Source organism: Bufo gargarizans, chromosome 5 (assembly GCF_014858855.1).
Source record: "Bufo gargarizans isolate SCDJY-AF-19 chromosome 5, ASM1485885v1, whole genome shotgun sequence".
Taxonomy (NCBI): domain Eukaryota; kingdom Metazoa; phylum Chordata; class Amphibia; order Anura; family Bufonidae; genus Bufo; species Bufo gargarizans.
The window spans coordinates 185,880,854-185,903,271 of NC_058084.1; the positions used below are offsets into that span (position 1 = coordinate 185,880,854).

General features: G+C 42.7%; 1 protein-coding gene across 5 annotated transcripts in view; it reads right to left on the bottom strand.

Annotated features, from left to right (window-relative positions):
- Positions 1-919: 919 nt before the first annotated feature.
- EZH2 (enhancer of zeste 2 polycomb repressive complex 2 subunit) overlaps positions 920-22,418 on the bottom strand; it is a 53,363-nt gene continuing 31,864 nt past the window's right edge. For 4 of the 5 annotated variants that reach the window (XM_044293973.1, XM_044293972.1, XM_044293975.1 and 1 more), the window contains 15 exons: positions 22,155-22,304; positions 21,968-22,070; positions 21,389-21,552; positions 19,853-19,944; positions 19,486-19,726; positions 18,883-19,052; positions 18,297-18,391; positions 9,277-9,317; positions 8,558-8,683; positions 8,292-8,470; positions 5,309-5,404; positions 3,180-3,261; positions 2,279-2,359; positions 2,085-2,169; positions 920-1,230 (listed from right to left, as the gene is read on the bottom strand). In XM_044293973.1, the coding sequence (XP_044149908.1) occupies positions 1,170-1,230; positions 2,085-2,169; positions 2,279-2,359; positions 3,180-3,261; positions 5,309-5,404; positions 8,292-8,470; positions 8,558-8,683; positions 9,277-9,317; positions 18,297-18,391; positions 18,883-19,052; positions 19,486-19,726; positions 19,853-19,944; positions 21,389-21,552; positions 21,968-22,070; positions 22,155-22,304 (1,766 nt within the window). In that variant the 3' untranslated portion in view covers positions 920-1,169. The remainder of the gene's footprint in view (positions 1,231-2,084; positions 2,170-2,278; positions 2,360-3,179; positions 3,262-5,308; positions 5,405-8,291; positions 8,471-8,557; positions 8,684-9,276; positions 9,318-18,296; positions 18,392-18,882; positions 19,053-19,485; positions 19,727-19,852; positions 19,945-21,388; positions 21,553-21,967; positions 22,071-22,154; positions 22,305-22,418) is intronic. The other variant, XM_044293976.1, reaches the window with a different exon arrangement.

Below are 22,418 nucleotides of genomic sequence, written 5' to 3' on the forward strand. Positions count from 1 at the left end.
AGAGAGAAGGCCGTGGCACTCACAGGAGCTCTGCCTCCTTGAACAGCTGATCAGCAGGGGTCCTGGGTGTCAGCCCCCCACCCACCTATACTGATGACCTATCCTGAGGATAGTAAAGAATATTTGAAGACAGCACCAATGTAACAATTTTTAGCAAGATGCATGGTGACCAGCGGCCAGGCTTATCTCTGCTCCAAAGTGTACAGAATAAAAAGGATCGTGACCAGCATCTTCTCTTTCTGCAAGTTTATTCGAGTTCACACATAAAATAAGGCAACATTTCGGCTTATACCAAGCCTTTGTCAAACCATGGCTTGGCTTGAGAAAGGATTGGTATAAGCCGAAATGTTGCCTTATTTTATGTGTAAACTGGAATAAACTTGCATAAAGAGAAGACGCTGGTCACAATCCTTTTTATTCTCGTAAAATCCCTTTAAACGACTTTGGGTCACTAAAGTCGTTTAAGATTCAGAGCCTGCTAACTACAGAATCTCAAGGCTGCACAAAGACAGGGGTTTAATTTTTTTAAATAAAATTATAAAGACCAATTGAAAAAAAAATTACTTTAGCTAAAAATAAGTGCAATGCAATAATAAATAAAAAAAAATTGCCCCAAAGGTGTACATAGCCATTAAAGCAGTCCTCATCCTGCTGCCTGAGCTCTGCTTAGGCTGAACTGTAATTTACTTTCTTTTCTCAAAGCCTGAGCAGAGCTCAGACAAAACTGTTGGTGGTTAAGTGATCAAGTCAAAAAGTTGCTCATTATTTTTTATCTTTGTATGCTACTAAAAAAAGGTTGCATTTATAGGGCAGGAGTCTGCACAATGTTCAATGAGCCATCACCTCAAATGAAGGAGCGTTTACTCGCTGGTAAATTCAGTTCATTAATAAGCAGACAACGCGCTAAACATACAGGAAATAGAGAAGTTCAAGTATATTTTATTTGAGGTGGGAGATGTACCACAATACATTATTGCCAAAAATTCACTGGTACACAAAAAAAAAAAAGAATAAATTGTTTTTGACATCACTATAAATTAGTTATACAGTACTCAGTAAATTCAGAACTTCCACTCGCATTTTGTATTCTTTGTAGCTAAAAATTGCGCCAGTATTAAAAATTCCTGAAGAAGATAAGGCATGGGCTGCAAGAAGAGGTAGCTGGTCCATCAGGGGATTTCCATTTCTCTCTCAATACCCACATATTTCAGAGCATCAGCTTGGCTATATCTGCAATGAAAACAAGAATTTTATATATTTGTAGCCACGTTAGCATTTGTGTAGAACAGTGGTCACCAAATTGTTGCTGTTTTTCAGCCTCATTAGGCATAAGGATATGACATCCCTCATGCCACCAATACAAAATAGATCCTGCTGCTGCCAAGTGCCATATGCAGAATACCAAAACCACTGGTTGTAAACAGAGGTGTAAAACTGATCCCACTTCTTATAGATATGGGGCAGCAGTTTAAATCAGGTACCAGCAGGGTGTGAAAGAAGTGGGCTGCTACCATGAACAGTGATCTTTGGTCAAACTTGCAAATTGACTGAAAATAAAGGTCAATTTCTAAAAAAGTTCCATCACTCAAGAACACTTATGCAAGGCATTGGTCCATAGTGTATTTTCAAGGTCTCGGTAGCTTGGGTGTCCAGAAAAGGTTTAAGTGAATAAAAATGACCTTGCTCCTACTTGTCGCAGTTTAAACTTGTACACCACTCATACGAGAATAAGTCAGAGACATAGGAGGCTTTCCCAGCATTGCTAAACCTGACATATGCTGAATTTACCCAATGGCTCAATTTTCCCGACTGGGGCCAAAAAACAACACTATTTTGGCCTTTGGAGGGCTGGTACCATACAGGTTTAGACACAATGTTGCTAATGTACACCAATCTTGATATCCCTGCACTGGCATGAGACAAGCCTAATCTATTAAGTGGCGGATGCCATGCTCCAGTAACTGAAGTCTATGCCAAGTACAGGCGTGCTTAGACTTCAGCTATAACTTACACCACTTTCTGGCAAAAGTTATAATAAATCCCATTTACTTACATCATGATCATTATTAAAACATCACACCAACCTGTAATCAAAGAACAGTTCTTCACCCGTCTGGATGGCTCTTTTAGCAAATATGCCTATTCTATGGTCTCCATTAACCATCATTACTGAAATAGAAAAAAAAAAAGGCTCTAATAAAATATGCCATCCTCTTATAGACAACTTCAATAACCCCCATTTAAGATGTTGCTGTGCCTCCTACATTACATCCATTACCTTTTGCATAGCAGTTTGGATTCACAGAGTGGTTTGCAAAACGAATTTTGTTGCCTTTGCGAGTTGCATCAACTACAAAATCTAAAATGAACAAAAAACAAAACAAAAAAAAGCATTTAAGGCAAAAGAAAATATGGTCATATTTGCTATGAACTTTAAGCAGTTTTCTTGCTCTTGTTAAAGGCTTCTAGGGTATAACAACTGCATTGTAAGTGTCTGAAAAAAACGTACAGAAATACATTAGACTTTTTGTAACGGTCTGGGCATTATCAAGAGTTTGGTGTAGGAAAGGTTGGCACATCCCTGGGCACAAGATCGGATCGGTTTGCATGTACTGTATGTGTGTGTTTATTAGATGCTCACTGAGAACCAGAGATGCACAAGATAAAACCATGAGGCTCATGTTGGCTAGTGATGATCCCACCATGTACACTGGCTTCTGATATACATTAGCTTTACCTATAGGTTGACCTGGGTAAGGAAAATTTGGGCTACACTGCAACTGGGGTCTTTTGGCCCCTTCCCGCAATAGGACATACCTGTATGTTGACATTATGTGCAATTACCCATACCTCAGCATACATTTGCCCGTGCCATTTGGTGCAGGTGTCAGTTCATACATACAGTTGACACCATGTTTCAACGTCAGGGGTGGGAGTGGACTCAAAACTTGGCCGCTGCCTTCTCAAAACAGCTAATCGACGGAGGTCCTGGGTATTGGACCCCCACTGATCAGATATTGGAAAACCTCTTAACATCTCTGTCCCTACACTATATTAAAAAGTAAACCGAAAGGAAAGTTACATTTATAAATGCTTCTTTTTTTTCCAGTGAAAAGGAGTGGAGAGGAGCGATCTCACCAATGACTCTTTACAGGTGCATAGTATATGTTAGAACTTACCATTGTTCAAGTTAAAGAGGAAGCTGCACATGTATTTATCATATACTTTCCCCCTTCGATCTGCTTCATCCTGAGATATGATCTGAAATCAAACATTTAACACTTATTGACCAGCCTAAACACCACCCTATAGAATACTCCAGGCAAAAAATAATAATAATTATATATATATATATATATATTTTTTCTGCCCTAACAAACAGCAATTTCCACTCTAGCAGAATCAACATCACAATACAGAACAGGAATAAAGGTGCCAATACAGATTAGATAAAGGTTGGCTGAACCCAGCAGATTCAGCAGGACAAGTAGACGATCGGTATTTCAATCCTCCCCAATGGCATTTGTGATGAGAAAGAAGGATCAGACATGTTGGATTTCTATATGCTCAATCCTGTGTTCTAATGGGAGGTGTCTGGCAGTGGCTTACTGACTACATGCATGCCAAAACGAGTGCGCATGTGCATGGCGATAAAGGGTTAGGAGGAAAAGCAGTTAGTGAACGAGCATTTAGCTTACAGCCATTGGATGTATAGGCAGCTTAAAACCTTCCTTAATCAGAGCATGAATATCAGAGCATGAAAGTTTGTGATTATCCAATATCACATGTCTGAGTGGCAAAAGTATGTGAACCTTTAAAATTAGCAAGAAAGTGGAGTCAGGTGTTTTATTTAAAGAACAAGGATCTATCAAAAATCTGATATTTACAACACGTTTGTGGAAGTGTATCATGGCACGAACAAAGGAGATTTAGGAGGACCTCAGAAGAAGAGTTGTTGATGCTCATCAGGCTGGAAAAGGTTACAAAACTACCTCTAAAAAGTTTTGACTCCACCAGAAGTAAATTCAAGACCATTATTCCCCTCTCCAGGGGTGGTGAATTAACAAGTAATTGAGTTCACTACCAGAACGACACTGAACAATGGTGTGCTTGGAATCATTCCAAGGAGAAAGACACTGCTCTCCGTGCTGCTCATCTGTAATTTGCTAAAGATCACCTGGACAAGCCAGAATGCTATTAGAACTATGTATGGATAGATAACACCAAAAGATAACTTTTTAGCTTAAATTAGAAGAGTTATGATTATAGAAAAGAAAACACTGAATTTCAGCATCAAGTCGTTATCCCATATTTGAGACATGGTGCTGGTAGTTTCATGGTTTGTGCCTGTTTTTCTGAATCGGGTCCATGACTGCTTGCCCTCACTGATGGAACAATGAATTCTTTATGTCAGGACATCTGTCTGTGAGCTGAATCTGAAGAGAACATAGGTCATGCAGCAAGACAACAACCTCTTAAGCACACAAGTCAATCAACCAAAGAATGGTTAAAGAAGGATTAAAAAGTTTTGGAATGGCCAAGTCATAGTCCCGACCTTAATCTAATAGAAATGTTGTGGAAGGACCTGAAATGGGTAGGTTCATGGGAGTACACCTATCAACATAAAAGAATTGAATCGATTTTGTATGGCGAAATGAGCTAAAATACCTCCAAGCCAATGTGCTGGACTAATACACAATTACCAGAAATGTTTAGGTGCAGTTAATGCTGCACAAGAGGATCACACTAGATCCTGAAAGCAAAGGTTCACATACTTTACACACTCACAGACATGTGATATGGGACTTGAGTGAAAATCTGATGTAGTTTTAGGTCAAATGTATGCAGAAATATAGATAATTTTGAAGGGTTTATAAACAAGCACCACTGTAAAATAAAGAAGCGTGCCGGGCACTTATTTCCCTGCCCCTGAACTAGTCTCTAAATTGAGAAATCCGTACACAGGCAAAGAGACGAGATGCGGCTGCAGCATCTAGTGTGTGGATAATCTCACCCCAGAGCTGGATTATATTTCAACTAATAATCTAACTCTGGGGTGAGATAAATCATTTTGAAGCTTCAGCCACGTCTCGCCTCTCCGACTTCTTTCTGCTCCCTTCTCCATAGACTACAGTGGGCTCTGTACAAACTTCTGTGTCCGTTTTTCATCAGGTAATTCAGAGACAGTGAACAGAGCTAGGGCAGGGAGAAGGGAAATAAGCGCAGGTCACCATTTTCACCCTACCGCATTATGACATTTAAAGAAATTCATGCTTTAAGACTTATTTGTGAGCCATTCTCAACATACCTCTCCACAGTACTCTGAGATAAACTCGTTCTTCTGTACAGGATCTTTGATGAAGATTCCCCATCCGGCCACATCAGAGGGTGCCAAAAGCAAATGCTAAGGAAACAGGATATGTTAAGTTGCTTAGGCTGAACCGTTGAATGGGTAATGCCATGAAGTAAAATTGCAATGCAAGAAAGGATATATGAATTCAGTTGTTGATGCATAATATGACATTGCAATTCACAATATCAACCTCACTGCGGCAAAGCAGTTCACAGTCGCAAGACAGACATTCAAGTGCGTGAACATAGCAAGCATAAGCCGCAAACCAAAAATAAGAAAAAATAAAAACCACAAAACTGCACCTACTGCAAGGCACTCATTCAATGCCAGGAAATGGAAAACATGAGGAGTAGAGGATTAATGAGACCTGTTTTCACATGGCTACGGCTCATGATTGTTGTGGGAGGAATGCAGTTTGAAATGGCCAGCTCACGCTCTGCACCGTTCCGGATGTCAAAGCAGCCATACCGCCCACTCACGTGCATCTATTCCAAAGACTCAAGAGGCCTTACCTAGTAATTCTGCCTCTTTGCCAATATTGGACCATATCAGTCTGCAGAATCAAGTGTTATTGGAAAGGAAAAGGGGCAAACAAAGACAGGGTATTTGTTACATTCCTCTCACCCAAGAGAAAGGCAACATTACTTATATGTGACAAATGTCAATAATTCAATGTACGGTCTCCAAGGGTACAGTATAACCAATGATAGCATGGAGGAGCCCTTAAAACAAACCATCCTCTCGGATAAGCTGCTTATGAACACACTGGAGGAAAATAAGGCATCTCTGGACTACAATGTTAAACGGTCATAGACAGATAGAAGACTGAGCGCAGAAAAAGACCAGATGATCCCTCTAATCCGCCCTTACATTTTTGCGAAATATGTAAAAATACTACCTTACATGAAGAGCCATGCCACATGGGCATTTTGATTACCATAACACCACCACTACCTTTATACTGAATGTATATATCTACTGTAATTTGGTCTAAAGCCATAAATGCTGTGTCATGTGCACTGGTCCCCATGTATGACACTACACTTAGGGTACTTTCACATAGCGGCAGGCAGTTCCGGCAATCCGGGCACAAACTAATGCATTTGTGAGATGGATCCGGATCCTTCTGACATATGCATTGCAATACCGGATCTGTCTCTCCGGTGTCATCTGGAAAAACGGATCCGGTATTAATTTATTTTGCATTTTTAAAGGTCTGTGCATGCGCAGACCGGAAAGCCGGATCCGTTTTGCCGGAACACTTAATGCCGGATTCGGCACTAATACACTTCAATGTAAATTAATGCCAGATCCGGCAAGTGATCAGTATTTTTGGCCGGAGAAAAAAAACTGCAGCATGCTGCGGTATTTTCTCTGTCCAAAAAACGTAAGAGGGACCGAACGGAATGCTCTTCATTCAGAATGCATTAGGATAATGAACAGTTTTTTCCTGGTATTGAGCTCCTGTGACGGAACTCAATACCGGAAAACAAAAACGCTAGTGTGAAAAGACCCTAAGTCTTCATTCACATTATGTTTGGGGAAAGCTCCAGGAGAAGAAGCTAAACATGTTGATAGACGGAGGCCAAAAGAGTGAACTGGTATATTTAAAAAAATAAAGTACGCTATGCTAGACAACGATATTCAGTTTAAAAAAAGCAGTTGGTCTTGCTCTCCAGTGCGATGGCACAATACGCACCAAAATTATCAAGAGGAGCATGCTACTTGATAATCGCTACACATCTCGACCGGTCAATGCGCCAGAATATGAATGCTATGACAGCAAGTAGCTTGTATAAACTGGTAATGGTAAATGTTGTCAGGCCCCTTGGGCCCCTTCAAGCTTTAACAAAAATGGCGAGCGTGGCACAGAAGGGCCGAGAAATCTCAAATTTCTGCGCAAAACATGGCTAGTGCAGAAATTTGACTTTTTAGCAACACAATTCAGGAGCAGAGAGCTTGATAAATCTCCCTATGTTTATATTTTTTTTAATTAAGGGTGACGGATGCCACATTATGGCAGCCATCGGAGGCATTCATTTAACGTATACATCCTAGTGTATACATTAACTGGATGCCATACCATGATGTAAACAAGCCACAGACGTTTCATATGCCATTCAATAAAGATGTTAGTTGCAGGCCTCTTGTTGTAATTTCCACCAGTTTTCTGATGTAAATTATGCTAAATGTGTTGGGCAAAAAGGCCCCATGCCCCCCCCTCTTTTTTTTTTTTAGTGCTGTGAGCACTCAAATATTTGCACAATTGATGGTTGCGCTACTTCTGGTGTACAACTTTAGTAGATGTGGTAACGTGTAGGACAATTATTTAATATTTCTGGGACACAAGTCATAATTTCTGCTTCAAGGCGATACAAACCCTAACATGACACTCTGCTATGCTCTTTCGTCACTTATGCTGTTGCATAAGAAACGATCATGAGAAACTGCATATTTTGCCAGTATTCAACTGACAAAGAAAAGAGGGAGGAGATCAGTCAGGATCCGCCATGTCATTGTGCTCAACCATTTATCGTCTCTCATTAAAGTAGTTGTCCCTTGTCGGCTCTGGACATTTAAGACATATCCACAGGACAGGCCATAAATGTCCGAAAAAAGCGGGTCCCAGGAGGTGGGAACTGCACCTATCTCAAGAATGGAACCCCATCACATGCCATCTGGAATGGAGAGAAGGCTACGCATGAACGGTTCTCTCTATTTTGAGATGTCCATAAACAGCCAAGTAAGTGGGCTTAGTTCTTTTTGGAACAACCCCTTTAATACTGACCGGACAGGCTGACAAGGCTCCCCTGACACTGCCCCCTCATGTCCTTTTCAGTTGGATACAGGGCATCGGCTTTCATTACAGGGATTAAGCTGCTGAGAGCTGTACCTCAATAACATAAAATAAGTAAGACATTAGGCAAGTGACCCTGACCTTTTTGGATCCTCGCTGAATGCTGCAATTCTTGCACGACACATTTTTGCTGTCCCAGTGATCAGCAGCACCGCAGGTGAGACACAAGTCCGGGTCACACTCCCGCACAGCGAGGTAACATGGGCATTGCTTGGTGTTACACTGTGCTTTACAACGACATCCTGGGAACCTGTTTTGGCCTTTATATAAAGAGAGAGACCGTGTGAAATATCGACAGCAAATCCTAAAAGCACATCTTTAAAGTTTGCTTTTAACCTTTAACTTACACTCAGAGCTGCACTGACAGAACTTCTCACAGAAATTCTGTGCAATCACACAGGGGCAAGAGCCATCGCAGGGCTGGCGAGGGTGGTCACAAGGCTGATAATTGTAAACGTGATTAGAGGAACCATCTGCAAAAACACAAGTAAATTGTAAAGATACAATGTCATGTAAAAAATAAATCATTTTCATCTTTGAATTAAGCAATTTATATAAAAGAGGGTGGTGCTGCCCTGGCTTTACGCAGTACATTTTCTTCTATTATTCACTCATTTTCCAGGTAACTTGTACAGTATAACTGGTTGAATGGCATCTTTCGGTGCCTAAGGGCGACAGAGCATTAAGAAGGATGCCATGTATGACAAGAATGCCTTTACTAATAAAACAGTTCAGGGCATGTTCACAAATGCGTTGGAGGCTTCATTGCAGATTCTGCCAAAAAGAGAGGACAAAAAAGTCCTACACGCAAAAAAAAAACAACAACTGAACAGACCTCATTATAATCAATGAGATCTGTGTGGCTCCGTTTGTTTCAGCAATGTGCCGGATCCGAACAACAGAAATAAGTTGGAGTGATGGCCTTATAGCAATTTCCTGATAATAATCTGGCAGAATGGTAAAGGTCTGGGCTACAAATGTTAGCAGGTGGAAGACACCACTTTTTAACAGTATAAGCATATAAATAACAAAAACTTAACCAAAGGCTCAAATAATACAAACACACCTTTTTTCAACTGGATCTTCCTGCAGTGAGCGGCCCACAACCTGCAAGAATGAACAATTCTGTATTAAATTATAAATAATAAAGTTAAAAAAAATTATAAAAGGGATGTAAAGGCACTGACACCGACAGAACCAAATGTGTCAGTCTTGTTTTCTAGACTAAAGCCAGTCACTTAATTTACCTTTGATCTAATTGGATAAGTTATCTAATATTTTTAGTGTGAAACAATCTTAAAGGCTATGGACACTTTCGGGGCAGGTTTTACGATTGCATTTTACTAAATTTAGACAAAAAAAAAAAAAAGTGATTTGGTGTTTATTAAAAATGTTAAAGTATAACTGTCATATTTTTTTTTCTTCCATATTTTGATAAAGGAGATTAGTATCACCCTTAGTGGCCATCCTTCAAATTTTATATTAATTATTCCTAAACCAATAAAATCATTCAATTTGTCCCCCATAGCGCCTATTTTCACCTTACCCTAAAACTGGGTTGGTCCGTCTATCTGCTGGAGGACGGGAGACGCACGAGCAGGCTGCCCTGCTACGTGCGTGCAGCGTTCATGATATTCTAACCCCCAAGCGTTCCCATGGTGACGGGGACGCTTGCCTGGGGGTTAGAATATAGCATCGGATCTGAGTTTTCACGATCTCAGCGAGGTCGTGAAAACTCCGATCCGATGCTATATTCTAACCCCCAGGCAAGCGTCCCCGTCACCATGGGAACGCCTAGGGGTTAGAATATACAGGGCATTGTGTAACTAACTTTAATCATTGCTCATCTCTTTAATTTGATACCTTACTCTCAGCTCCGGTAACAGCAGGCAGTGCGGGCGGCGCTCACTCACTGACGTCACGCGCTTGCGCCGCCTAGTGGGAGGAGTAGGCGCGTGACGTCAGTGAGTGAGCGCCGCCCGCCCACACTGTCTGCTGTTACCGGAGCAGAGAGTAAGGTATCAAAGTAAAGAGATGAGCGATTATTAAAGTTAGCTACAGATTACAGTTAATAAATGTACTCCTGTGAGTGTCTGGGAGGGGGAATCTGTGGATGTTACTTCTTAGTGTGGGGGGGCAGCGGAGAATCTATGGATGGCACTGTTTGGGGGGGGGGGATATCTGTGGATGGCACAGTTTTTTTCGGGGGGGGGGGGGGGAGAGATCTGTGGATGGCACTGTTTAGGTGGGGGGGGGGGGGGGATCTGTGGATGGCACTTTTTAGGGGAGGGGGATGTTCCTAAAGTATATGTGATAGCAGGAGGGGGGCGTGTTTAAAGGGCTTCTGTCACCCCACTAAAGTGATTTTTTTTTTTTTGGGCTGGTGAAATTAGTTATATTGCGATATATCACAATATAATTGTGTCACTTACTTTGATCCAGCAGTTTCTTCAAAAAACGAAGTTTTATCATATGTAAATTCGGTCTCTAACAGCAAGTAGGGCGGCTACTTGCTGCTAGCTGCTGCAGAAATCCGCCCTCTCGTCGTGTTGATTGACAGGGCCAGCCGGGATCTCCTCCTCCGGCCAGCCCTGTCGGCATTTCAAAAATCGCGCGCCTCTGTGGATTCGGCGCAGGCGCTCTGAGATGAGGAGGCTCGTCTCCTCAGCACTCCCTCAGTGCGCCTGCGCCGATGACATCACCGAAATAGAAGACGTCATCGGCGCAGGCGCACTGAGGGAGTTCTGAGGAGACGAGCCTCCTCATCTCAGAGCGCCTGCGCCGAATCCACAGAGGCGCGCGATTTTTGAAATGCCGACAGGGCTGGCCGGAGGAGGAGATCCCGGCTGGCCCTGTCAATCAACACGACGAGAGGGCGGATTTCTGCAGCAGCTAGCAGCAAGTAGCCGCCCTACTTGCTGTTAGAGACCGAATTTACATATGATAAAACTTCGTTTTTTGAAGAAACTGCTGGATCAAAGTAAGTGACACAATTATATTGTGATATATCGCAATATAACTAATTTCACCAGCCCAAAAAAAAAAAATCACTTTAGTGGGGTGACAGAAGCCCTTTAAGTGTGGAGAGCACATATTGGTTGAGGTGAAGAAGCTAGTGCATGAGGAAATTGCAGTTTTGTGCAGACTGGTTGCTAAGGGCTGAATCTTATGAAATACGGGGCAAGTCTAATAGTTAGTGATTGTGGAATATCAGGGTAATAGTAACTACATATATGAAAATTGAAATTAGGGTGCAAAAGGTGACAGTTATCCTTTAAGCCATTTTTGAAATAAGGGTTAAGATTTGCAGAGTATCACTTCTTGATGTGAAGGCTTATCTCTGATCTTCTGACCTCAAACACTCATTTAAGACATATTCTTATCAGTTAGGCCTCTTGCACAGGAACACATTTTCTTTCTGTGTCCGTCCTGTTTTTTTTGTTGTTTTTTTTTTTTTGGCGGACCGTATACGGAACCATTCATTTCAATAGGTTCGCAAAAAAAACGGAAGTTACTCTGTGTGCATTCCGCAAAAAAATAGAACATGTCCTATTATTGTCCGCATTACGGACAAGGATAGTACTGTTCTATTAGGGGCCAGCTGTTCCGTTAAATACGGAATGCACACGGATGTCATCCGTATTTTTTGCAGATCTGTTTTTTGTTTTTTTTGCGGACCACAAAATACCTACTGTCGTGTGCAAGAGGCCCTAGATAACAGTTTAGCTATAATGAGAGTTTAGGTGAGGAGATCAGAGATAAGGCTTAACATGAGTTATTTTACACAGTTCTCCCTAACACATGTTGGGACTAGATTCAATATATTATTTACAATTGGCCACTCGGACCATCAGTGTCCCTTGGTTTACATGTGTCACTAATTCTAAAAAGTAACTTTTAATATTTACTCTTAAAATATATACTTAGAACTCTATATTTCCTATAGTTAAAATTCTCAGTGTAGCCTCCCTGCCTAGTAATGTACTCACAGTATATTCAGTGATTCGCAAATTTGTCCACTAGGTGGCCCTATACAACAACATGGCTTATTTCAAGCAATCTTTATTAGGCAGACGTCTCTCTGCTTATGTGCTGTACGCTGTTATTTCCACAGCGTCTAACTACCTTGCCACCTTCTTGGACTGTTCGCCTATCCTTACATCTCTCTCATATACAGATAAGGCTGGGCTACCGCTGGCTAAAATACTCAATTCACTAACTGCCCCCCGACATGTTTCGCCAACCAGGCGTCTTCAGGGGTTTGGTCCGCTGCCCAAACCCCTGAAGACGCCTGGTTGGCGAAACATGTCGGGGGGCAGTTAGTGAATTGAGTATTTTAGCCAGCGGTAGCCCAGCCTTATCTGTATATGAGAGAGATGTAAGGATAGGCGAACAGTCCAAGAAGGTGGCAAGGTAGTTAGACGCTGTGGAAATAACAGCGTACAGCACATAAGCAGAGAGACGTCTGCCTAATAAAGATTGCTTGAAATAAGCCATGTTGTTGTATAGGGCCACCTAGTGGACAAATTCGCGAATCACTGAATATACTGTGAGTACATTACTAGGCAGGGAGGCTACACTGAGAATTTTAACTATAGGAAATATAGAGTTCTAAGTATATATTTTAAGAGTAAATATTAAAAGTTACTTTTTAGAATTAGTGACACATGTAAACCAAGGGACACTGATGGTCCGAGTGGCCAATTGTAAATAATATAAGGCTTAACATGAGACTTCTGAGAAGTGAAACTCTGCAAACAGACTAATTTTTAAACCCTGTATCTCAAACGGTTAAAAATTTTCATAAAGACCAAGTTAAAAAATGATTTAGCCCAAAAATGCAATCGTAGAAAATTGTCTCAAAAGGGGTCCATAACCTTTAACTATATTAAATATTTTGTTACAATTCCCCTTGTTAATGACGTGTGTCCCTACACAGTCCAACACTGACTAATTAGTGTTGGCAGTGTCCAACTGTATGGACATGCCCTACTGACAAGGGGAATAATGCCCAGTTGTCAATGTATCCATACACTTCCAGGAGGAATAACAGAGGGACAGCAGAATGCAGAGTTCTAAGAAGAAGAAAGAGTCACTACAGCATTGTTATTTCAATGGAACACAAGTGCGTCCAAAAAAAATAAATGGATTTTTGTACTTACCGTAAAATCCTTTTCTCGTAGGATGCATTGGGGGACACAGCACCCTAGGTATATGCCCAGCTACCACTAGATAACAGAAAAGTTGGCTCCGCCCAGGTGGGCTATACCCTCTCGACAGCCACTAGGCTATTCAGTTTGTACCAATAGCAGTAGGAGAGAGAAACAAAAGCGAAGAACCAACATGTCCTAGACCGGGGAATGAAACCAAAAGGAGGGGGGGAATATAAAAAAATCGGCCACAGTTGACTAACCAGCCCAAGCGTAGTGACTAGCCACTGTATAACGCTGTCACGGAAGGGGCAGGAAAAGCAGCCTGGATCCTGCTACGGAAACACTAGACATCCATACGTTAGAAGGGATGCAGAAGACGCCTGAGAAAACCGGGCGGGACTACACAGACTTGTAGAAACCAGCTTCCACCCAGCACACTGAAACCACCAGGGAAGTGAAAGGAAACCGACAGGTGCAGACGATGGCAAGGCCCAAAGGAACTGCCCTTGTGTCCTGTAGCACAACTAAATCAAAAAACATAAGGGGGTACAAGGAACACCCGGACCATGAGTAAACTACGGGGCCAAGTCCGATACTCGAGCAAGCAGTTAAAAAATTCCACCCAGCAGCAGGTGAGTGTCACTTAGTAGCCCTGACAGAGCCATATTAGAGAGGGCGTCCAACATTGACAGTTGTCCTTGACCACCCAGAGATTCTGTATGGTGGAGAACCTCCAGCGATGACCCAAAAACTCCAGTCAAGGCTGGTGCCGACAATACTTCGTACCCCTGCAGGATAGAAGATCCAGTTGTGATTACTGTAAACTACCAGAAATAGGCCACTCCGTGAAAAGAAAGCAGAGAGAAAATAACAACAACGCGAGTACTCCACAACATGGGGAAACACGGCTGTGCAGCATACGGTAGTACTTTACAGGGTTGACCAGGAGCAAACCTAGCACAAAACCAACAACCACCTGCCTATGGTGAAGGGAGTGTGGTTGGTTGTGGACCACCCTGGTCAGATCTGAAAAAGCCAGCCATACACTGGATCTAACAGTTGCAACACTAGTCCGACCAAGAAGGGGGAAAACTGGACCACCCCTGTGAGACATGGTTACCAGGTACATGCTGTAATCAGGATGGTAAGTTGTAGACAGTGCCTTGAGAAGGTAGTAACAGGGTGCTAGATGCGTGTTATAACCAGAAAAGAGGAATGAATACAGCGACTAGGGATGGAAACATCACTCCGTGGGACAGATAAGAGCCCGGGGGAAGGAAGCACCCAGTAATACAGAAACTGTATGGGCCAGAGATTGGTACTCTACCAATGAAGGGAGTAAGGTGGCTGCTCGGTGCACTCCAGAACCAGGCAGGGGCAATAGCAACGGCAATTGAAAATGGCCTCTACCTCTTGCCTGGGAAAGGAGAAATAGGGCCGCATGGAGGACAATATAGGCAGACAGAAGTAATGACTACAGTATCAAGAGATGGGTTGTAGTCAATGGAGAACATTCAAAACAAGGTCATGTTACCAGTGGGATTCCACAGGGATCTGTACTGGGACCAATTTTGTTTAATATCTTCATAAGTGATATTGCAAAAGGCCTCGATGGTAAGGTTTGTCTTTTTGCTGATGACACAAAGATATGTAACAGGGTTGATGTTCCTGGAGGGAAACGCCAAATGGAAAAGGACTTAGGAAAACTAGAAGAATGGTCAGAACTCTGGCAACTGAAATTTAATGTGGATAAGTGCACCTGGGGCGTAAAAACCCAAGGGCAGAATATAGAATATTCGACACAGTCCTGACCTCAGTATCTGAGGAAAGGGATTTAGGAGTAATTATTTCAGAAGACTTAAAGGTGGGAAGACAATGTAATAAAGCAGCACGAAATGCAAGCAGAATGCTTGGATGTATAGGGAGAGGTATAAGCAGTAGAAAGAGTGAAGTGCTTATGCCGCTGTACAGATCACTAGTGAGACCTCACTTGGAGTATTGTGCGCTGTACTGGAGGCCATATCTCCAGAAGGATATAGATACTCTAGAGAGAGTTCAGAGAAGAGCTACTAAACTAGTACATGGATTGCAGGATAAAACTTACCAGGAAAGGTTAAAAGACCTTAATATGTATAGCTTGGAAGAAAGAAGAGACCGAGGGGATATGATAGAAACTTTTAAATACATAAAGGGAATCAACTCGGTAAAGGAGGAGAGCATATTTAAAAGAAGAAAAACTACCACAAGAGGACACAGTTTTAAATTAGAGGGGCAAAGGTTTAAAAGTAATATAAGAAAGTATTACTTTACTGAGAGGGTAGTGGATGCATGGAATAGCCTTCCTGCAGAAGTGGTAGCTGCAAATACAGTGGAGTTTAAGCATGCATGGGATAGGCATAAGGCCATCCTTCATATAAGATAGGGCCGGGCCTATTCATAGGATTCAGATATATTGGGGAGACTAGATGGGCCAAATGGTTCTTATCTGCCGACACATTCTATGTTTCTATGGTGCAGGCAATTGAAGGTGGCCTGTATATCTCACCTAGAGAGGGAGAAATACGGCTGGCTGGAGCACTGTAATGGCGACAGCGTCTGGAGCTGGTACATGCATTTCGTCACGGAGCTACCAGCTTGCCCAGTACGGGGACCCCCTATAATGAGACTACGTGGTGCACACCAGCACCAGAATGTGTAGAATAGAACCAGAAAGGTCTGTCATGATACAGCCATTGGCAGAAGTACTAGTACCCCCTGTTAAGGGGAAGGCGTATGTACCGAGACCCCACGTAGGTGTGCTGGCATACCAAATACTGACCTCTGACTTCCCTACAAGTACCCCCTGAAGCCAGGGGATTGGCATCCGAAATCCACTAGAGGGGATACCAACCCTGTTTCTTTTAGGGGAGGTTCCTCTGTGGACGTTTGTCTTAGACCACAAAGAGAGATTCTGTCGGGTAGAAGACCGCCTGATGCTCTGTTCCGAGGGTATCGGTGCAGAGGTGTCCCCAAAGACAACTGATGGTGTGGCAGGTAAGGGTCCGACACCAGCCTCAGGCCTGTCCCAAGGATGACCCGAAGGAGAGCCATCCGCGAGGATGTTCTGTAAAATACTCCTGGCGGAACCCGGTGTCTGAGCGTAAGCACGCTCCATCCTTTGCGGAGAAGACCCTGTGGAGGGTAGAGGTAGCCGCAACTTGGTTCAGCGACTCAACCAGGGATTGGGAGAGGCTGGCAATGTTCCCCAAGGCTTGGGGAAGTGAGGAGGCCCAATCAGGAGGGGCCGACACAGCGGAGGGGGCTAAAGGCGTCTGGGGTCAAAAATGAGATATTATCCTACCAGACCCCAGGTGCGGTGTGCCAAGATGCGCTGCAGCAGCTGCAGTAAGGTCAGAGATGCTGCTGGGATGGAGGAGGCAAGATGAGCTTCTTCCCTCAGAAGCTGCAGGAAAGACCGCCCCCTTTAGAGAAGTCCACGCTTGCTGGGAGTGAGAGCCCATCCCGGGAAAGGAGGATCCGGCCTGAAGCCCGAGAGAAAAAAATGAGGCGGGACCAAGCGGTAAGGGGCAGGACCAAGCGACCCGAAAGAAAAAAAAAAAAAAAAAAAAAAAAAGGGGTGGGGTCAGGTGAAAGGGCGTGGCCAAGCGGCCGGAAAAAAAAAAAAGGGGGGGGGGGGGGGCCCCTAAATTAAATGCTGTGGCCGGCCTGGAGCTCCGATAGCCATCGCGGGGAGCCCCACACCTCAGAAAATGATGCAGGCCCCAGCGGGGAGCCCCCTGGAGTAGCGATACTAGTACCCCCCACAGAGTGAGAAAACGGGGCTAAGGTAAGTTTCAAAAGGCCAGGTGAGGGCCCCCCAGTAGAGAAAAGGCCCCAATGACAGACGCATGGCTATGAGAAAGATGGTCAATATGACCAAGACCTGCTAGCTGGAGCCCCTCAGGTGGCATGGGGTGGGGGGGAACACATGGGAATGCCAGCAAGCCACCACAGATGCAGTAATGGGGACTGGGTGACCGGCAAGGTACCGAAGTACACGCCCGCAGGGGGTACAACTAAAGTGGCATGATGGAGCCCATGATGGAGCACCCGCCTGCAGCAGGTGAAAACCTGCAGAAGAGAGAAAGAATTAAGATGAAAAAATAAAAACGGAAAATAGCAGCAAGACCTGCAGGAAAAAAAGCAGGTCAGGTCTGCCTTCTACGGACACTAGACTAAAACGGAATAGCCTAGTGGCTGTGGAGACGGTATAAGCCCACCTGGGCGGAGCCAACTTTTCTGTCATCTAGTGTCGCCTCCTAGTGGTAGCTGGGCATATACCCATGGTGCTGTGTAGCCCAATGCCACTGACGAGAAAACAGACATTTCAGGACTCCCCACAAAGTCCTCCAAGAATTTGGATTGGTAGACTTAATAATAAACAGAGATCCTTTACATCTAATGGGCTGTTCACATCTAGTTTGTGCTGTATGTCAAGCGAATAAATTTGTAAACAGAAAAAAAAATGTACAAAAACGTATGTCTTGACGTACGGGGGGGGGGGGGGGAAAGACAGAAAAAAAGATGAGACAATTAAGTATACTTTTTTTTGTACAGTGTAGTGAATGTGAGACGGATGGAAACATAACTTTTGATACACCAAATCTAAAAAAAGAAAAAAAAGGTTTCACAACAATGTTAAAAAACTAAAAAACTAACTGAAATGTATTGAAACGTATGTACATCCAGCAAACGTATATGTAAAAAAGTATAACCACAAAATGGCATACATTTGTATATTTTTTGTTACTGTATTCCGAAACGTATCTACTTGACATATAGCAAAAACGAGATGTGAACAGGCCCTAAAGGAAATGTAAGCTAATAAGTTACATCTCATTGGCAGCTACAAAAAAGCCTATAAATCTTTAGCAGAATAAAACAAAATTAGGACCTGTGTTTCCGTTTCTTCTTCCTTGGCGGTGTATCTACATCCTCAGCAAGAACTGGAGCAATAATATTAGATTCCTTTACCCTGAACTCATACACCTGTAACACAGTCAGTCAGTTTACAAAACAAGCTCAAAATGACATTACCAAATACTTTAAGATAGATAGCATAGTCAATATTGATTACCTCTCCTAATCTCTGGGAGTACTTCATGGTGCCATCTAAGAGGGCTATGGCTAAGGGTCCTTTTAAATGGGCAGATTTCTGCTCCTAATGAGCTCTGATCGAGGATATAGCAAGTCAATCGCTGCTCGTTTTAGGACCTTCTACACACGCAGATCGTTGCCCAAACGACTCCAGGAGCAATCCCTACCTTTGATTGTTTGCAAGGCCATTCATTTCCATTATTATCAGCAGCACATCCCCGTTTGTACATATAGATGTGCTTCTGAAAAACTTTTAGAGGCCGCATAAAAAATGTGATCAGCCGAGAGTTTGCAAAGGGCAATGAGCAGATATAGCACCAACCTTCTGGGAAACATCTGCCAATACAGCATTGCCGTGCCAAGTTGAAGGCCTGTAGAATTACCTGTCGACACGTCTTTGAACCAATCAACCTTGCAATTGCACAGAAGTTGTCATAGTAGGTGCCAATGAGAACTCTAAACAGTGAGGCTTCTGCTCCACTCCAATCGACGTTTTCTGGGGCCTCGATATTTGGCTTTATTTTGACTGGTGTTTGGCAACGAGAGTTTGCTTCTGTAGAATAACAGAGACAAATGCAATTTGATAACAAGCCACAGTGAACAACTCAAAATCTTAACTTAAAAGGGGTATTTTCATCTTACACATTTATGGCACAAAGGTCTGATAGTTGAAGGGGTTCTGGATAGATCATCAGCATCTGACCGACGGGGGTCCGAGATCCGGGACCCCCACCGATCAACTGTTTGGGATAGATCATCAGTTTAAACAAACTGCAGAACCCCTTTAAGGATCCAACTTCTGAAACCTACAAATGTCTCCAGAAAGGAGGTACCACAACCTGCCTGGTGCCATGGCCATACAGGACTTTCTCTGGGGCACAGTGTTCCACACTTGAATGAAGTGGTGGTCAAGCATGTTCCCACTCCATTTAACTCTAATGGACTGCGAGCGACATCCAGGCAAGAGCGATAATCAAGTCAATTACCAGAGGAGCTTGAGGTCTCGTCTTTCTTTTCTTCTTCTTCTTTATCATTGCTCTCTCCACTGGTTTCAGTTCCAGCCTCCCTGTCACTATCTGTGTCTTTTGCTTCTGAAACGTTAACTGTTGGTGTGCTAGGCCTGCTGGTGCTATTAGGAAGTCTACCTCTTCGGCGACCACCAGGACGCTTGGGTGGTGTTTTTATCCTCTCTGCTGTTAATGCAGCAGCAAATTCTCTTGCTCCCTCCTAAAAGAAAAATACCCATTTTTGACTGTAGGGAAATGTTCAGCAAATCTATGTTCATATATTCAGGAGCTCAATAAATGGCTTTGGATGAACATTAGAACCAAACAGCTAACAAAATCAGCTTACCAAAAGTTGGTAACAGTTGGGTCCACAAGGTTTCCCATCGTTTGCACCTTCGTTATTTTTTCTTTTGTACGTATTGGGAGTGGCATGAAAAGCTTTACATAAAACACAAAAAGAAAATATGAAATAAAAATAATAATTGTACACTTATAAAGCATGTGTAGTTCTAAAGATAAAACACTAACAAAAAAAACTGAGACTGTTGTACACTACTGTTAGAGGGGTATTGTGGTTTTAATGATTACACTCATTAATTTAGAGAATAGGAAATGGAACAGTTTTCTAATATACATATATTTGAAATTTTGCTTGCATATATTTATTATATCCATACAGCCTCTCCCTAAAAATTTTTTTTATATATATATATACATACACACACACACACACACACACACATACCACCTGTAACAGTATCTCATCATGTCTGTCAATGTGTGTGTAGAAACAGATGTGCGTGTTGTGTTTTTTTGCAGCAACAAGACATCACATAGGGACAGGCGGCCATTTTAAAATAAATATTCCACCACTAGTCCTATTTATGTATCACATGAATGCATCCTGTGTGCTGACACAGCATGTGTCATATAATATTGCTGTTATACGAGATGAAGGGCATCACATGACTGATGCCATGCTTCAGTTAGGCCATTGATACATTGGACGGGACTGATACAGGGGCTATACCATTTTACTGCATACAGGGGTCAACGACCTCATAAAAGGTTTGTATGCAGAATTTTAAATACATGTATATTACACAATTGTATAATTTCCTATTATTTGAACAAAAAATAAAAATAAATGTAATGTTGGAAAATAGGTCTAACCGGCTACAGGTTAGTAGGGAGTCTAGTTTTCCAGTAGCCATGACCATGTGTAAAGCCATCAGGCTGGAGCTGCCTTTAAAAAGGACTTGCCACCACTATGGTTCCAACAGAAGCTGGATGCACCTCTGGGTGTACAGGCAGTTTTCACAGCAAGCACATATAACCACATGAATGTTGTACAATTTTAATTGTATGGCATGCAGAGCCATGGCTACTTCTCTCACATAGAGGTGAGGGGACGCAAAGCTCTCCAGACCCAGGAAGAATACATACCAGGCTATGGCTGATTGAACATGTTGCTTTGCTGTCAAATGCATTCACTTAGGCCTCATGCACACGACCGTTCAGTTTTTGCGGTCCGCAAACCACGCATCCGCAAAAAACGTAAGTCGCCCGTGTGCCTTCCGCAATTTGCGGAATGGGCGGCCCATTGTAGAAATGCCTATTTTTGTCTGCAAAAAACGGACAAGAATAGGACATGTTCTATTTTTTTTGCGGGGCCCCTGAACAAAGCAACGGATGCGGACAGCACACAGAGTTCTGTCCGCATCTCTAGCTTCCCTATTGAAGTGAATGGGTCCGCACCCGAGCCGCAGCTTTTGCGGCTCTGATGCGGACCCGAACAACGGTCATGTGCATGAGGCCTTATACTGACAAACATGAAGCCATCTTTCGTTAACAAACAACACATAGGTGGATATGAACTTACGATGTAAAAAGCAGTCATACTTGAAACATCGCCTACAGAACAAGGTGTGAAAGGAATGTAGGCTCTGCTCCCTTTGCACAGACTTTGCATTTGGTCCATCGATATTTGGAGTGCATTCTGGAGGTAGAGCTCCTGGCAACTGTTGCTCTGTTAATTCTTTGTATCTGACAGGAATAAGAAACACAATGTGAAATTCAACGTTTAAAAGCAATGTCTAAGTAATATTGCCACCAATGAAAATGATGTACTTATTTACAATATATTAGGTTACTTTCACACTAGCACCTAGATTCAAGTATTCGGTTCCAGCATAGAACAAAATACCGGAATCGCCAGATCAAGCATATGTCGGACGCCGCCGTCGCCTATTCACTATAATAGGGTCCGTTGGGTTCGGCATGAGAACCAGAATTTTGCTGGACGAAATACCAGTGCCCAGAGCTGTATTTCATCCTGCCAGAACTTGCTGCAGATGTGCAGGTGGATTTTGACCACACACAACCTATGTGCAAAATATACATTACCTAACTCTGATAAATCCTGTTATTATAACACATATATAATCATAGCAAGTCTTACTTTTCTTTTAATTCCTCGGTTGTTCCCTTATCAGGAAACATGGACGATATTGCTTCAAAGATTTTATCTGAAGGAAATTTCCGTGGCAGACGAGCCACCTTGTCTGCAAGGAAATAAAGATTTGATTTTAATCAGGGCGACATTTTGGGCGATTAATAAGATAAGTCACAAATAGTATTCTATTTACCATCGATACTGTCATCATCATCATCCTTTTCTTTGTCCTCATGTTCGTCATCCTGATTGTCCTCTCCGTCATCATCATCTTCATAATCGCTGTACTGACTGAGTGCGTTCACCAGCTCTACAAATATTTCATCATTGATAAAGCCGCACTCTGTAAGAATAAAAAACCCAGATTGATCACGTAAGCATCTTGTCCAAAGATATTAGACTTCTGAAAAATATGGTCACTCCCAAAAAGGAGATTTGATGTTTCACTGTGAAGGAT